This window comes from Narcine bancroftii, chromosome 5, assembly GCF_036971445.1.
Source record: "Narcine bancroftii isolate sNarBan1 chromosome 5, sNarBan1.hap1, whole genome shotgun sequence".
In the NCBI taxonomy this organism is placed as follows: Eukaryota; Metazoa; Chordata; class Chondrichthyes; order Torpediniformes; family Narcinidae; genus Narcine; species Narcine bancroftii.
This window is the reverse complement of record NC_091473.1, coordinates 13848974-13866988: the sequence shown is the minus strand read 5'-3', so window position 1 is coordinate 13866988 and position 18015 is coordinate 13848974. Positions and strand designations below refer to the sequence as shown.

At 41.3% G+C, this 18015-nt stretch overlaps 1 protein-coding gene across 16 annotated transcripts in view; it reads left to right on the top strand.

The window, feature by feature from the left end:
• Nucleotides 1-18015, top strand: part of dock3 (dedicator of cytokinesis 3) — a 939092-nt gene that overhangs the window by 122148 nt on the left and 798929 nt on the right. For all 16 annotated transcript variants that reach the window (XM_069936839.1, XM_069936837.1, XM_069936835.1 and 13 more), the window contains one exon: nt 17569-17652. In XM_069936839.1, the coding sequence (XP_069792940.1) occupies nt 17569-17652 (84 nt within the window). The remainder of the gene's footprint in view (nt 1-17568; nt 17653-18015) is intronic.

The following is an 18015-nucleotide window of genomic DNA, read 5'->3' as shown; positions in this document are numbered from 1 at the left end:
ATTTTCCGAAATTGTCTGAGCCTACTTGTTTACAAGAAGCCATGACTCAACGTAGAATGGATCCAGAGGAAGACGTACAGAGTTCGGCATTGAAACTCCGTTTTAAGCCGGTGAGGTTCTTTGAAGGTTGCATTCAACAGCTTTCAGACCAAAGAGCTGGACGGGTGCCAGTATTTCACACAACGGCCACTGTGAGTGCTGTTACTCAGACTTTGACAGTTGAATCAGCTGGGGTGCCACCAGCTGGAGAGTTAAAGAGCTGTCATTCGACTGCTACAGTGGTGGCGCTGCAAAATGCATCTTCAATTACAACGGTTTTTCCAGACATTGATTCAGTGAAGATGATTAAATAGATTTGGCTTAAAGATAACTCTGATCTTCAGTCTCCTGGCATTGCTGGGAGGACTTTGAGAGGGATTTTTATACGAAGTCAAACTGCTAGAAAAGATACTAAATTAAGGGAAGGGACAGAAGATCCCGTGGTCTCTAAGGAACAGCAAGACCCCATTATGCCTGAATCTACTTCTGTTGAAATGTCTGTTAAGGATCTTGAAGATAATATATATTCTGTATCGAGTCACTTAGCTAATTTTGTGAACCTGCTTATTTCCAAGATTAATGCAATGGCGGAAGTCATTAATGGAGCTTTTAAGCTTAAAACCATTGAAAGATTTGAAATGTGTGATCAAGGTTTAGTCGATGCACAGGATCAACTGCAAGATGAAAATAGAATAATTGAAACATGGCAGATCCAAGATAAAAATTTAGCAAAAAAGGTTGATTATTTGGAGAATCAATCTAGACGGAACAATGTGAAAATTGTTGGTTTGCCAGAAGGCATAGAAGGACCAGATCCAAGAAAATTTTTTACTGAATGGATTCCACGAGTGTTAGGACAGGATAAATTCCCTGAAGGTTTAATACTGGAACGTGCTTATAGAGTTTTAAGAAGAAAATCTTTTTCAGGACAGAATCCAAGATCTGTTTTGATCCGTTGTTTAAACTATTGTGACAGAGAGACAATTTTACGTACGGCTATTAGAAATGCTCAGCAAAATAGATCTCCTTTGATGGTTCAGAATAATCCTGTTTTCTTCTATCAAGATTTGAGTCAAGAAATTATGTTTCAACGACATGAATTTAATTCTGTGAAAGAACGGTTGTGGAAAAAAAGACATAAGGCAACATTCAGGTATTCTGCAGTACTGAAGATTTTTTAGGATGGAAATTAGCCAAAGTTCTTTGACAATCCTAAAGAGGTTATGGACTTTGCTCAGTCTCTACCAATAATGCGGTTTCAGGAACGACGTAGTCCTTCAAGGTCTCCAAAGAAAGTAGAGATGTAAGGTGGGATCTAGATTTTTAAAAGAAATGGAAGCAATGGTGACCGAAGTGGTAACGTTGATTTAAAAAAATAAATCTTTTATCTTTTTTTTTGAGAAGAGTTTAAATAGTTTAAATAATGATGATAGTTTAATGAAATGGGAGTTGGGAGAGGGAACTGGGTGGGCACTAGTTTCCAGAAGTCATCAGCTACCTGTGAGTTATCTCACACCCAATATTTTGGGGGAGTTACCGCTTTGGGCGGTTTAAACAGGAGGAAGTAGTTGTGACCTCTGACCTGTTTTTTTTTCTTTTTAATTTTTGGGTTAAGAAGTGAAGGTTTTTTTTAATTTTTTTTAAATAAATAATTTTTTTTAAACTCTTTTTGTTTTCTGATTGTAATTGAGAGGGAATTAGGAGGTTCTTTTTTCTCTCCTTTTTTTCTCTTTTTTTGGGGGGGTTTTTTCTCTTCTTTCTTTTTTAAGAGGATGATGTCACAGAAGATAATAAGTCAAAATTTGAGGATGTTGAATTAGATGAAGAGGAAGATGAGGGGAAAGGTGATAAGAAGAAAAAGAAGAAAATTAAGTACAAATACATTGAGGGAGAAGAGTTTAATAAAATTAAGTTAATTTTGATAGAGAATTTTGAAGATGGAGAATTTTATAAGAGTTTGAACTTTTTTTTCTTTTTTTATATAAGGGGAGGGGAAGTGAATAAAAAGTTTATCTGATTGTTTTTCTAAGGGATGTATTTGTTCTCGATGAATTATAAAGGAAATTTGGTATTAATGGAAATTCTGTATTTATGTATTATTTATGATTTTTTGTGATCTGTTATATGATTTTAATATTTGAACTTAGTTTTAAAGTGGATTTCATTTGTTAAATACATGTATTATGTTTGATTTAAATATATGTTTAAGGGTATTATTTTAGTATTGATATTTTTTTTGTTAGTAATTTTTTTTGTTGTTAAGTTTTATCTTTTTTTTGTAAGTGGGGTTTTTTCTATTTTATTTACAACATTGTTAATTAATTCTTCACTCTTTATTTTGGGGGGGAGGGTTGGACTAATTTTAAATTAGATGATTAATGTTGTTATAATTATTGGGGGGGGTTAATTTGTGTAGTTTAATGATGTAGTATTCTAATTTTTATTATCTATTTTTTATTATTTCTTTAAATGTAATTTTTATTTTATTCATGTCATAAAATTTTAAATAAAGTTTAAAAAAAAATCTAAAATATCACACATAAAACATATTTAAGTCAAACTTAATTGCATGTACTTAACAAATGGAGTCCACTTCAACTTATAAGAAGACATCTTATCTTGAATTGAAAAAGATATCTTTTCCACTCCTCCTCTTCTTTAATCTGTTTTGGTTCCATGACCTCACCACCACTTGTTTTCCTTACTTTCCTTGACTCTGTGCCAGTTTCATGTGTACAACTGATTCAAAAAATATTTTTAAAGATTTTTCACATCTCTTCTGACTCCATACATAACTGACCACTCTGATCTTCAAGGAAACTAATTTTTCCCCTTCCTATCCTTTTGCTCTTAGTATACCTGTAAAAACTGTTAAGATTTTCCTTCACATTGTTTGTCAAAACAACTTTGTACTCTTTTAGCCTTCCTGATTCCTTTCTTGAGTTTTTTTTTGCTTTTTTATACTCCTCAATTACTTCATTTGTTCTGTGTTGCCTAGACCTGTTTTCCACCTCTCTTTTCTTCCAAACAAGATCCTCAATATCCCTCAAAAACTAAGGTTCCCCTTGCCTGTTAAATTTGCCTTTAATCCTGACAGGAACATTTAGTATTTCACCTTTGAAGGACATCTACTTACTTCACACATCCTCATCCAAAAACAACTTATCTCACACCACACATTCTAGATCTTTTCTCATTTCCTCAACATTTGTCTTTCTCCAATTTAGAACCTTAACCCGAGGCTCACACCTATCCTCTTCCATAATGAACTACGGTGATCACTGGATCCAAAATATTCCCCTGTACATACTTATGTCACCTATCCTGCATTGTTCCCCAATAGGCAATCCAGTATTGCACTCGCTCTGGTTGGGACCTCTATATATTGATTTAGAAAAATTTCTGGAGCACATTTGACAAACTCCAGGCCATCCAGCCCTTTTATAGTATTTCACTCGCTTCCACACAACCTCTTATCTGTCCCACTAACTTTGGAATCTTGTATCACAACAGTTTGCTTCTTCTACTTTGTTCCAATTTTAGCCACAAGGTCAGCTTTCGTGCCAGGTACCCAACCACTGTGCCTTGTCCCTAGTAGGTTTTTCCCTCCTCAATAATATCCAAAATGGCATACTTTTTTATCGAGGAAAACAGCCACAGGGATGCCCTGCACTGACAGCCTCTCCTGACTGTCACCCAGCTACCTTCCTCCTGTCCCCTAGATGGGATAGTGTTCCTGAAACCCTTGACTATTGCTCTCAGCCACCAAATGATCTGGAGTTTGTGCAACACCAACTCCAATACCACAACTCGGTTTGTAAGGAGCTGCAGCTGGATGTATTTCACAGATGAAATCATCAGGGATACTGTTGGCTTCCCTGACTACCCACATTCTGCAAGAAGAGTATGTCCCTGCCCTGGTTGGCATTCCCACTATCTATGAAATAGAAGAAAAATGTTAGAAAAACTTTTCCCTTTTTGCCTCAACCCCTGCCCCTTCTCCTCAGTCTCTATTCTTAGATGTATCTATTTCAATGCAAGGAGTATTGTAGGAAAGGCATTCAAATTTGGAGTGTGGATTGGCATGTAGAATTATGACATTGTGACTATTAGTGAAACTTGTTCGGATGAGGAGCAGATCTGGCAGCTCAATGTTCCTGACATCCATTGCTTCAGATACGAGAGAACAGGTGGGGGTAGGTGGGTAGGTAGCTAATGAAAGGTTGAGCAGTGGCATTGGTTGTCAAGGGAAATATTGTAGCTGTGCTCAGGCAGGACAGATCAGAGGGCTCACCATCTGACGCTATATGGGTGGAGCTGAGGAATGGGAACAGGAACCACACTCATGGGGTTGCATTATAGCCCACCCAATAGTCAACAAGAATTGAAGGAGCAAATCTATAGAGAGATACCAGACAGCTACAGGAAACATATGTTTATGATGGTAGGAGATTTTAACTTTTCAAATATTGACAGGGACTCTATTGTGAGTGAGGAAAGAGATTTGGTAGGTCTCAAAGGCAAGGTCTCTGAACACAGTTTTGGTAGGGAAGGGTTTAATTTAAAGAAAGTAAGTGTGGGAAATGGTAACACACCCCACACCCCTGTGGGAAAGTAATAGCAGATAATTAACAACGAATGTTGAGAAAATAACATGGGAACAACACACACACCCCCACCCCTCCCTCCATAGAAAAATCACTATGATGCCCCTCCACCCCTTGACTCAGTGCAGGCATGGCTCTATGCTACAAGGGACACCAATTAAATGCTCCCAGCCTTTTAAAACAGAGCATATCTTACCAACGGTTTCTCCAGTGCCTTTCCACGTTTCCAGGCCTGGAGTGAAGCAAGGTGGTCCCAAGCTGGCAAAGAGGAGAACAAGGAACACATTGGCACCTTTATATGCTAGAGGGTGCAGCCCAGGTTGTTAGCAGGGTCACTGGCTTGGCGCCAGGAGGGTTAATCCAGTTACAACAGCCAATGGCCCAAGGCTAAGTACAGGTAGGCTGGAGAATCCAGTCCAGGTAATTTACATGGATCTAACGGCAGATGTGTGAACTAATAGGTGGGCCGGAACAAAACTTTGATTGGCAGCTGTTGTGTCCTTTGACTAGGTAGGGGGCAGTGTTTCATGTGACAGTCACAACCCTTCCCAGTACAGACTCATATACTCTAAAAGGACTGGATGGCTCGGAGTTTGTCAGATATATTCAAGAAAGCTTTCTAAGAAAATGCAAGTGTAACTTACATCTCCCACAAGATAAGCTTCAGCAGGCCAAGGCAGAATTTACTGCCACGGAGGATTTGGGTATCATTCAGCATTCCCGCAGTTCTTGGACATCACCATTACACATGGTACCCAAGAACACCGGTGGATGAAGACCCTGCGATGACTACCGCACGCTCAATAATAGAACTACACCTGACAGATACCTCATTCTTCACATACAAGATTTCATTGCTCTTCTGCACAATTGCCATGTTTTCTCCAAAGTTGATCTCATCAAGGCATATCATCAAATGTACCTCTTTAATCTGGTGATGATGGGATCTGGTCATTGTCAGACCACAAAAAATGTCAGAAAACAGAAATTGACCCTTTTATAAACATATCAAATGTAGAACAAAGCATGAAACAGAAAATAATACTGTAGGGTGGCACAGTTAGCATAGCGGTTAGCGCAATGCCAGTGCCGGCGATTGTGAAGTTAGTATAAACTCCTTGCAGACAGCATGGGACTCAAATCCCAGTCCCGATCATTGGTGCTGTAAAGGGTGAATCTGCTGCTGTTAGTACAAACTCCTTACAGACAGCATGGGATTTGAACCCCGGTCCCGAATGCAGCAGATTCACCCTTTACAGCACCAGTGATTGGCACTGCGCTATCTGTAAGGAGTTTGTACTAACGGTGGCAGATTCAAATGTGCTGAACCATGGGAGTTGCCAGATCACAGAGCACTGGATAAGAGAGGTACCAATTAGAGAGAGTGCAATACTGGATCTTTTATTAGGGAATGAAGACAGGACAGGCGACAGAAGTATGTGAAGAACATTTTGGGTTCAATAATCACAATGCCATTAGTTTCAAGTTAATTATGGAGAAGATTAGGTCTGGACCTCGGGTTGAGATTCCAAATTGGAGTAAAACCATTTTGAGGAAATGAGAAAGGATCTAGAGAATGGGTGAATTGGGATAAGTTGTTTTCAGGCAAGAATGTTATTTGCTGCAAGTTAGTTATTTGTATAAAGTGTTGCAGGCCTTGCGACTGCATAGCGCGGTGTTATGAACTGTCACTGGGGTGGCTCACCGAACAGATGTATAGAGCCGTGGGCTGTGTTGCTGCTCACTCACCTGGGCGAGGAACTGCATGCATGCAGTGCTACGACCCAAGTTGCGGCAAACTGGACCATTGTGCCACTTTATAGAGGGCGTGGGGCTCCCATCACGTTTACTTTAAGCACACAAGCCCCACAGATTAGTGGCAGGCACGTGGTGATGTCACTCCTGGTCTCGTGGGACTCAGACTTGGAGGGATATAAAAGGAGGAAGCAAATTCGAATAAATAGTCTTTGCTGACTAATCCTGTGTATGTGTATTCATTTAGTAGCTTTACCGGAGTAGTCGCTACAATTGATGACCCCGACAGCAAGATTAAGCCGAAGCTTGAATCTGCAGTTGCCATGGATGCAACAACAGCAGCAGCAGCAGCTGCTCCAACAGCTGCAGTTAACGTGGTGGGAATTCACTTGATGATAAGCAGCAAAAGACAAGTTTCCCAGCTCGGTGCACACCCTGCGCAAAGAAACCTATGCTGCCCTGCTCAACGAATTTCCTGGTGTGCTCTCTCTTAATTTCAATTTCTCCACAACGGCCCATGGTATGTTCCATGACATTGACACTTAGGCCCGCTGATTTACACCAGGGCTCGTCATCTCCCACCAGATAAACTTCAGCAGGTCAAGACAGAATTTACTGCCACAGAGGAATTGGATATCATTCAGCATTCCCGCAGTTCTTGGACATCACCATAACACATGGTACCCAAGAACACCAGTGGATGAAGACCCTGCGATGACTACCGCATGCTCAATAATAGAACTACACCTGACAGATACCTCATTCCTCACATACACAATTGCCTTGTTTTCTCCAAAGTTGATCTCATCAAGGCATATCATCAAATCACAGTCCACGCGGATGACATTCCCATAACAGCAATTATTACTCCTTTCAGACTTCTTGAATTCTTCAGGATACCATTTGGGTTGAAGAACGCCGCTCAAACGTTCCAGCAGCTTATGGAAGCTTTGGGTGGGGATTTAGAATTTGCTTACATCTACTTAGATGACATCCTCATCGCCAGTCAAAATGATCAAGATCCACCACTTCCAATGGCTGGATGAATTTGGACTTACCATCAACCCTCGCAAATGCCAGTTTGGCAGGTCAAACATCAATTTCTTGGGGCACAAGATCATGCCTGAAGGTATCTTTCCCTTATTCAACAAAGTGGACGCAGTATGTGCCTTTCCGAAATCTACCACTGTTAAAGGACTGCAGACTGTTAAAGGACTGCAGAAGTTCTTAGGCATGGGGAATTTCTATCACCGTTTAATTCTGGCAGCCGCTGACTTTTTTCGACCACTGTTTCAGCTGCTCACCACGGAGCACAAGAAAGTTACTTGGACCACAAAGGCAGAGCTTGCGTTCACAATTGCCAAAGACGCTCATGCCAACACAGCACAGCAAAGCTCGGGCATCCTAATCCCACCGCCACCCTGGAACTCACCACTGACGCCTCAGATATGGCGGTGGGCGCAGCTCTTGAGCAGTCCATCAATGGCCGTTGCTAACCCCTGGCTTTCTTTAGCCGCCAACTGCAGCCATCGTAAATGAAATACAGCATATTTGATCGAGAGCTGTTGGCATTGTACCTGGCCACGCAACACTTCTGATATGTTTTGGAGGGCCACCATTTCACCGCTTTCACAAACCATAAGCCACTCACTTTTGCCTTTAGCAAAATATTGGACCCATGGTCAGCCAGGCACCAATGCGACATCATACATTTCTGAATACACAGTGGATGTGCATCATGTCTCAGGGAAAAACAATCTAGTCGCTGACATGCTCTCCAGACCGGCAGTGCATCATATCTTTTACTTGGCCAATGCACAGACCATGGATCCTGATGTTCAGGCATACAGTACTGCCATTATGAACCTGGACATACAACAGGTGGCACCACAACTAGACAGGCCAACTGTGCTTTGTGGCATGTCATTGGGCTACCCATGGCCAGTAATTCCACCATCTTGAAGACGATGTCTTTTTGACGAAGTTCACAACTTGTCATCCCTCCATCAAAGTTCAAGCTCATGGTAACTAAATACATATGGAATGGACTTAAGAAGGATGTTGTGCAGTGGGCCCAGATGTGTCCCCACTGCTAAACTTCAAAAATACAGCGGCACACCAAGGCACCTCTCCAGCCTTCCCCAGCGGTATGCCGGAGTTTTGATCATGTGCATATAGACCTGGTCGGACCATTGCCAGTGTCTCAGAACATGAGATACATCCTGCCAGTCATAGACCCATTCAAGTGGTGGCCAGAGGCCATCCCATTGCCATCCAGCAATACTGAGACGTGCAGTTGGATCACGAGATTCGGAGTTCTCACACGTCACTTCAGACCGTGGAGTGCAATTCACCTCTGCATTATGGACTGCCCTTGTACACTTTTATGACACACAACTGCATCTTACTACAGTGTACTACCTGCAGTCCAATGGTCTTGTGGAACATTTCCTCCAACAACTCAAGTCCACACTCAAAGCCCGACTCACTGGGCCCAATTGGATGGACGAGTTGCCATGGGTTTTAGAGGATGTGCACACTGCCATGAAGGAAGACATGCTGGCATCATCTGTAGAGATGGTTTATGGCTTGGTTCTCTCATTTCCAGGAGATGTTCACTTCTCATGCAATTTCTGCTTCTCTGACCTGGATGTGTTTCAGCAGCTTCGACACAACGTTGCAGTCAGGAAACCCATTCTAAACAACTGGCATGGAATCCCCCAAGCAGCATGTGACTCCACCTCTCCTCGACACTGACTTTATGTTTGTGCGCAGACAGGCTCCGGGAACACAATTGCAACAGCTGTATGATGGCCCTTTCTGTGTGGTAAAGAGGGGCGGGTTGTGTATACTTTGGACATTTGGGCACATTCGCAACTGTTTAGTTCGCAACCCAGAAGAAGATGGCATCCTCCCAATGTGCGTGTACCCAGTTCATCTCTTTTGGGCAATGATAGTGTAGCAGGCCGAGTGGCTGTGTAGTGGGCAAGTGGCTATGTAGCACGGTATTGCGAACCGTTGCTGGGGCGGCTTGCCGAGTGGATGTGTAAACCCGCGGGCCGGGCTGCTGCTCACTCACCTGGGTGAAGAACCGCGTGTACACGGTGCTGTGAGCTGAGTCGTGACAAACTGGACCTTTGTGCCTCTTTATAGAGGGTGTGGGGCTCCTATCATGTTTACTTTAAACACGTGATCCACAGATTAGTGGCAGGCACATGGTGATGTCACTCCCGGTCTTGTGGGGCCCAGACCTGGAGAGATATAAAAGGAGGAAGCAAATTCGAATTAACAGTCTTTGCTGACTAATCCTGTGTATGTGTATTCATTTATTAGCTCTACCGGACTAGTCACTACAATAGGACTATTTTTAAAATTTCTGGTTGGATGCTAATTGTATTTCATTGGCTTTGTATTTTATTGGCACAATGACAAAGTTGAATCTAATCTAATATGTGAGGTAAATGGAGTACCTTTAAAGGTGAAATTTTGAGAGTACAGAGTTTATTATATGTTCCTGTCAGGATTAAAATCAAATTTAGCAGGAACAGGGAACCTTATTTTTTGAAAGATATTGGGGATCTGGTTCTGAAGAAGAGAGGTGTATAGCAGGAACAGGCAACGTGGAGCAAATGAGATACACGAGGAATATAAAAATGCAAGAAGAACCTCAAGTAAGAAATCAGGAAGGCTAAAAGTAGACATGAGGTTGCTTTGGAAGAAAATGTGAAGGAAAATCTGAAGATCAGAGATATCAGCAATGTCTGGAGCCAAAAGAGATTGGGGAGATTTTAAATGTTGTTTTGGTATATCAGTATTCACTCAGGAAACTGACAGATTCAAAGGAAATACAAAAATCAAACAGTGAGGTCATGGAACTTGTACAGATTAAAGAGGAGGAAGTGCTTGCTGTTTTAAAGCAAATAAATGTGTATAAATCCCTAGAGCTTGTCAAGATATTCCCTCAAACCTTGAGGGAGGCTAGTATAGAAATTTCAGAGGGTCTGGCAGAAATATCTAAAATGTTCTTAGTTGCACCAAAGGATTGGAAGGTAGCTCATGTTGTTCCATTGTTTAAAAAAGGCTCCAAAGGTAACCCCTGGAAATTATAGGCCAGTGACCCTGATGTTAGTGAATTATTGGAAGGTGTTCTAAGATATCGGATGTACAATTATTTAGATAACCATGGACTGATAAAGGATAATCAACATGTCTTTGTGCTTGGTAGGCTGTACGTAACCAATCTTTTAGAGTTTTTTTTAGGAAGTTACCAGGAAAGTTGACAAAGGAAAGGCAGTGGATGTTGGATTGCTTGGACTTTAGTAAGGGCTTTGACAAGGTCCCACATGGGGTTTAGTCAGGAAAGTTTAGATGCTCAGTATTCATGCTGAAGTAACAAACTGGATTCGACAATGACTAGAAGTGGATGATTGCTTCTCAGACTGGATGCCTTTGACTAGTGGTCTGCCGCAGGGATCTGTGCTGGGATCATTGTTGTTTGTCATCTATATCAATTTACCAATGATAATTGGTAAATTGGATCAGCAGGTTTGCAGATGACACTAAGATTGGAGGCATTGTGGACAGTGAAGAAGGTTTTTAAAGCTTGCAGAGGGATCTAGACCAGCTGGAAAAGTGGACTGGAAAATGGCAGATGGAATGTAATGCAGACAAGTGTGAGGTGCTGCATTTTGGAAGGACAAACCAAGAAAGGATATACACGGTAAATGGCAGGGCTCTGCAGAGTGTGGTTGAATATAGATACATAATTCTCTGAAAGTGGCATCAAAGGTGAATCGGATTGTAGAGAGCATTTGGCCTATTGGTTTTATAAATGATTGAGTATAGGAGTTGGGATGATATGGTAAAGTTGTATAAGAAATAGATGAGGACAAATTTGGAGTATTGTATGCAGTTATGGTCACCTAACTTCAGGAAAGATATCAATAAGATAAAAAGAGTGCAGAGAAGATTTACTAGGGTGTCGCCCGGACTTCACGAATTGAGTTACAGGGAAAGGTTAAACAGGTTTGGATTTTATTCCCTGGAGTGTTGAAGAATGAGATGAGATTTGATAGAGTATGCTACAACTATGTGGCTTGGTGTGATAAATAACACCATCTAGAAATTTGCGAATGATACCACAGTACTGGGTTGTATAAAGAAATATGATGAATCAGCATATTGGGGGGTTGGGGGTGGGGAAGAGATTGAAAACTTAGCTGAATGGTTTACCAAGAACAGCCTTGCATTCAATGTCACCAAAACTAAGGAACGCATTGTTGACTTCAAAAAAGGAAAACCAGAGGTTTACAATCCAGTGATCTTTGGGGGAATCAGAGATGGAGAGGGTGAGCAAATTTAAGTTCTTGTGAGTCACTATCTTGGAGGATCTTTCCTGGACCCAACACAATAATAGCGTCATGAAGAAAGCACATCAGCGTCTCTACTTCCTCAGGAATTTGCAGATGTTTGGTCTGACACCAGAAACCCTGACAAATTTCTACAGATGTGTGATGGAAAGTGTGCTGACCGGCTGCATCACTGTCTGGTATGGGGCACCAATACCCCTGAGCGTAAAGCTCTCCAAAAGGTCGTAGACACAGCCCAGGACATCACAGGCAAATCCCTCCCAACCTTTGAGTACATCTACAGGGAACGCTGTCGTCGGAGAACAGCAGTAATCATCAGGGATCCACACCACCCAGTACACACTCTATTCTAGCTGCTGCCATCAGGAAAAAGGTATAGGTGCCACAAGACTAGCACCACCAAGTTCAGGAACAGCTGCTACCCCTCCACCATCACACTCCTCAATAACAAACTTAATTAGGGACTCACTTAAGGATTCTTACTTGTGCACTTTAATGTTTTTTTTTAAATTCTCTGTATTGCACAGTCAGTTTGCTTACATTCATTATCCATTTACAATTCTTTATTTGTTACATATGTACATTGTGTACAGTTTTTTTTGCCCTATCAATAAGTGATAATTCTTCCATCCCACAGATAAACATTCTCAGGGTTGTATATGATTGTCATGTATGTACTCTGACAATAAATCTGAAATCTGATAAATCAGATATTTAGGAATTTCTATCGCCAAATGGTGGTAAATCTGTGGAATTTGTACCACAGGCAGTTGTGGAGGCTGTTATTGGGTCTATTTAAGGGAGAAATTGATAGGTTCTTGATTAGCTAGGGCATCAAAGGTTATGGAGAGAAGGGTGGACATTGGGGCTCAGTGGGAAAATGGGTCAGCTAATGATCGAATGGTGGGGCAAAGTCAATGGGCTAAATAGCTTATTTCTCATATGGTCACAAAGAGGAGCAACAGTGAATTGGCCACCAACCTCTGCAAATTGGAGGTCTATTGAACCAATAGCTTCAAACAACCACAACACCTCTCATACCATCTTTGTTAATTGTCATGTGAGGTTGGTTTTGAGTAAATACAAGTTCAGAAAAAGACCACCTAGAGTGAATGAAAGGAGCAGAGAAATTACTCCACATTTTTTGTACTGTGAAATTTCTCAGTCAATAGCACCCAATAAAATGATTCCAATACAGGTAAAAGATTTAAGATAAAAGTTCAACCATAATAAGAATTTAGTCTTTTGTTGGTTGGCAGTGCTGGTAGAATGGTCGAGCAGTTTTGGCAATGAGTCCATGGAGAAGGCTGAAGAGCCCCTCATCATGTTGAATTTGAGGTTGACGTAGAAGTAGTAGTTACAGATTTTGCTGATGACTGATAATTTGAGACTCAGGAAGTTCAGAATGTGATGGTACGATTTAAGGAATGAATGAGGATGGAAAGGAAAAATCTGTACAGTGGAGTATTGTAAGAATTTCAATGCATTGTATTTCATCTTCTCATCATTTTCATCATATTTAAGAATTGTCAAAATATGCAACCAATGCCACACAAAGAGGGATTCAATTTTTTTTGTGGAAGATAGGTCAACAAATTTAGGATGATATGGAACTGCAGAGGACTACTCTTGAGAAATGAGTCATTGCTGATGCATTTAGCAATGTTTATCGTTAAGTCTGCTTTGCTTTAGATTTGGCATCTAGCTTCATCAACTGTTGCAAACATTCTATTTCTTATTTTTGAGTGATATTTATTTAGGTGTTGTGCCAAATCCTTTCTCAATGTGTGACCAAACAATAAAATAGTGCTATTACGTTTTTAAAACAAGTGGATATAAAGCACACTAAGAGAACAGGTACAGAATGGGAATATTTTTTATTCCTTGATTCGTTATACTCTATATTGTTTGAAATCTTTTAATTTAAAACAGGAGCTCTATGAAATACTTTATATCTAAAGCAAAATGTAAATCTTCTGGTAAAATCCTCCAGTTGTACTGTGCAGTCAGGAGTCAAAGATGTAAATCATGTGCTAGTTAAATAGAGCCCACAGCAGTCCCCAACAAAGACCCCAACAATGAAGACGCTGTTTACATCCCAACACCCCAACAATGAAGACGCTGTTTACATCCGGTACCGCACGGATGGCAGTCTCTTCAATCTGAGGCGCCTGCAAGCTCACACCAAGACACAAGAGAAACTTGTCCGTGAACTACTCTTTGCAGATGATGCCGCTTTAGTTGCCCATTCAGAGCCAGCTCTTCAGCGCTTGACGTCCTGCTTTGCGGAAACTGCCAAAATGTTTGGCCTGGAAGTCAGCCTGAAGAAAACTGAGGTCCTCCATCAGCCAGCTCCCCACCATGACTACCAGCCCCCCCACATCTCCATCGGGCACACAAAACTCAAAACGGTCAACCAGTTTACCTATCTCGGCTGCACCATTTCATCAGATGCAAGGATCGACAATGAGATAGACAACAGACTCGCCAAGGCAAATAGCGCCTTTGGAAGACTACATAAAAGAGTCTGGAAAAACAACCAACTGAAAAACCACACAAAGATAAGCGTATACAGAGCCGTTGTCATACCCACACTCCTGTTCGGCTCCGAATCATGGGTCCTCTACCGGCACCACCTACGGCTCCTAGAACGCTTCCACCAGCGTTGTCTCCGCTCCATCCTCAACATCCATTGGAGCGCTCACACCCCTAACGTCGAGGTACTCGAGATGGCAGAGGTCGACAGCATCGAGTCCACGCTGCTGAAGATCCAGCTGCGCTGGATGGGTCACGTCTCCAGAATGGAGGACCATCGCCTTCCCAAGATCGTATTATATGGCGAGCTCTCCACTGGCCACCGTGACAGAGGTGCACCAAAGAAAAGGTACAAGGACTGCCTAAAGAAATCTCTTGGTGCCTGCCACATTGACCACCGCCAGTGGGCTGATAACGCCTCAAACCGTGCATCTTGGCGCCTCACAGTTTGGCGGGCAGCAGCCTCCTTTGAAGAAGACTGCAGAGCCCACCTCACTGACAAAAGGCAAAGGAGGAAAAACCCAACACCCAACCCCAACCAACCAATTTTCCCTTGCAACCGCTGCAATCGTGTCTGCCTGTCCCGCATCGGACTGGTCAGCCACAAACGAGCCTGCAGCTGACGTGGACTTTTTTACCCCCTCCATAAATCTTCGTCCGCGAAGCCAAGCCAAAGAGAAGACAGCAGTCCCTGAACTCCCTTTGAAAGGTAAATCTAGGTTTAAGTTTGACTAGCTTATTTGCTGTGGTTTGGACATTTGCCAAGAGAATGCTGGGGTGGGGAGACTTGCAACCATACCATTTCAGTCTCACCTGCAGCCCAGCATATCTGCTAATTCTCTGGGCTGGTGGCTGTCTTTGTTCAGGCCTAAGAATCAATAGTTAGATACTCACAGGTTGATTAGGGTATCGATTGGGTCCGTAGATTGGGTTGCATCTTTGGTTGTTCTGTAATCAAGTCAGCATTGATTCAAGATTCCTTTATTTTCATGTAATAAAAACAGTGTAATATCACACATGAAATTTGCTTTTGTCTGCTGTAAGGCAGACCGATTTGCCATTGGCAGAAATTGCCTGCAATGCCTTTTATAGTCAGAGAAAGAGAAGCAAAGATTGTCCTCTTCGAAATCATCGAATGTCCACAGATTTGCCTCCAGTAACTTCCACAGCCACACAGAGTCCAGTCCAAATCATCAGCAGCCCGAGATATAGATCTGAACCTCTGACACGATCGGGAAACCTTCAGCGCCCTTAGCACCCTCTCGCATCTTGGTTCTGATACCTGGTACCTCTTCAGCCAGTGTCCAGCATTCTGCCGCCTGGTGTGAAACCCTTGACTATAGTCGCCAGCAGTCCGCAGCCTGCATGGGTTCCTTGCCTCGAGTCGCCAACAGCCCACTCACAACAGAATCCCTCACTCGTCTGCCGCCATGGTTATCTCCTCTGCTTCCTCAAGCTTGCTCAATATATTCATGGATGATCTGCCCTCAGCCTTAATTTTTTTCTGTGCTAGTTTCCCATTGCATTCCATTCCATGATCTTTCAAAAATGCATCCACCTTCACTTGAAGTATACTTCACAGTGCAGACCCCACAACACACTGGAATAGATCATTGCAGAGATTTGCTGTCCTCTGAGAAGAAATTCTGATACCGTTTTAATAACTGTCCTCTTACATTAATATAGGTTTCATATCCAAAATGTTGACCACCATGGTCATCTTCTCAAAATTGGGGGGGTGGGGGGGGCAGGTTTCTCTCCATTACTGGTTCCCATTTCTCTGCTTCCCCGAAGTTTTCAACCCCTCATGGCTGCTGTCAATTATAGGCTCCACCTTCTTGGGCACAGACTCCACGGTCTCAGTTTTAAGCTTGAGGAATCAGCTGACCTACTCCTGCTTCTATTTTCTTGCGTGCTTGAGAGGATGAACAGTAAACATAGGCTTTCCAGTGATGTTTACATTCTATATATGAATCAAAGGTCATTCAAATTAGATTGTTAGCTTTTATCCTGCCAAATTTAAGTGGTCTGCTTGTACACATCTTGTAATGACTATTTCAGTTTTAGTCTTGTCTTTTAAATTCTTGTGTTTTTTCTTTCAAAAATTAATCTTATGTTGCACCTTAGTACTGTTAGAATTTTTAATCTTTATATCTCAGGAAGATAACCATATTTTCAATTGTTGAATTTTATACTGAGAAATTTGATAATTGAAGTGAATAAGTTTAGGAGAATTGGTCTTATTGAGACATTGTAATTCTGGGAAGGCATTAAGCAGTAAGGGGAGAGGGAGGGAGAGGAGGAGGGAGGGGGAGAGAAAGGGAGAAAATTAGATATAGAGCAAGAGAATCAGCCATGATTCTACTGGAGGGCAGAGAAAGCTTAAGGGGGCCAGCTGGCCCTGTTTGGGGGAGAATCAGGAGGCATATTCACAAGAGTTGACTTTTTTTTAGATGACAATTTCTTCAATTAAAAAAAAATAAACCATGAGGGTCTCTGTGGTCAATTGTTGAACATATTTAAAGTTGAGCTCAATACATTTTTAGAAATGATAGAATCAAGAAATTTGATGGAGTCAGGAAAATGCAATTGAATGACAGATTTGAGGCTTACAGCTCTTTCTACTTTATTTTATGTTCAAGTTTCTTTGGTATGCATTTTTAAAATCACATAATATTATGTGAATTTTCCCATTCTGATGAGCACTGCTTTCCTGGCTCTCATGCATCCTTTTAATTAATCAGATAATTGATTTTTTAAAAGTTTTAATGAAATGGCATGAAGTCGAATGTGTATGGTGTTATTAAATATCTTTACACTTGCTCTGGATGAATGTTTACAGAGATGTTTTCTATTTCATTATTTTTTTTGCCAAATTAATATATATTACTGATTTGTTGAAGATTATTGCAAATATTTTGAAAGTGCAGGTTTGATGTCAGAAAGTTTTGAAGTACCTTGTATGTAACAAGAAGAAACAAATTAATATTAATTATTTGATAATCCATTGGTGTTGTGTAATAGAAACATTAAACACTAATGGAGTGCAGACAATCTAATGCCAACTGCAGGGCCAATATTATTTTCTGCAATTAAAAAAAACCCTTGGTTTGCATAGATTTGAATGAAGAAGGTAAAGGATTCCTTTCCATTCCCAGGCCCAAAATAACACATTAGTGAAGGAAAAGAAGGGAGGGAACTATTGGTTTTTGTTTGACTAACAATACTAATCCTAACTGTCACTTTCAAATTTCTTTTTTTAGTGATATGCAGCTTTCGTGCTTCAGTGCCTCAAGGGCTTGTGCTGGAAATTGGAGAAACTGTTCAGATTTTTGAAAAATGTGAAGGTAGGATTTTATTTGACAAAATGAGTCTTTTCCATGTGTCTTCTTCGTACAAGCAAAATTAGTTTACATCTTAATAATGCCTTTAAAACTGACACAGTTCAAAAATGTGATTTATTATGTCAGCCATACTGATGGCACAAAATTTATTATCCATCCCTAATTGTTCTTGAAAGTTTTGAGGAACTGCTTTTGTTGAATGGTCCATCTGTTGAAAGTTACTCCCACATATTCCACAAGAAAAACCTCAAGAAAGAAATCAGGAAAGATAAAGAAGACATGAGGTAGCTTTGGCAGACAACGTGAAGGAAGATCCTGAAGCAGGGGTGTCAAACTCAAATTCACAGAGGGCCAAAATTAAAAACT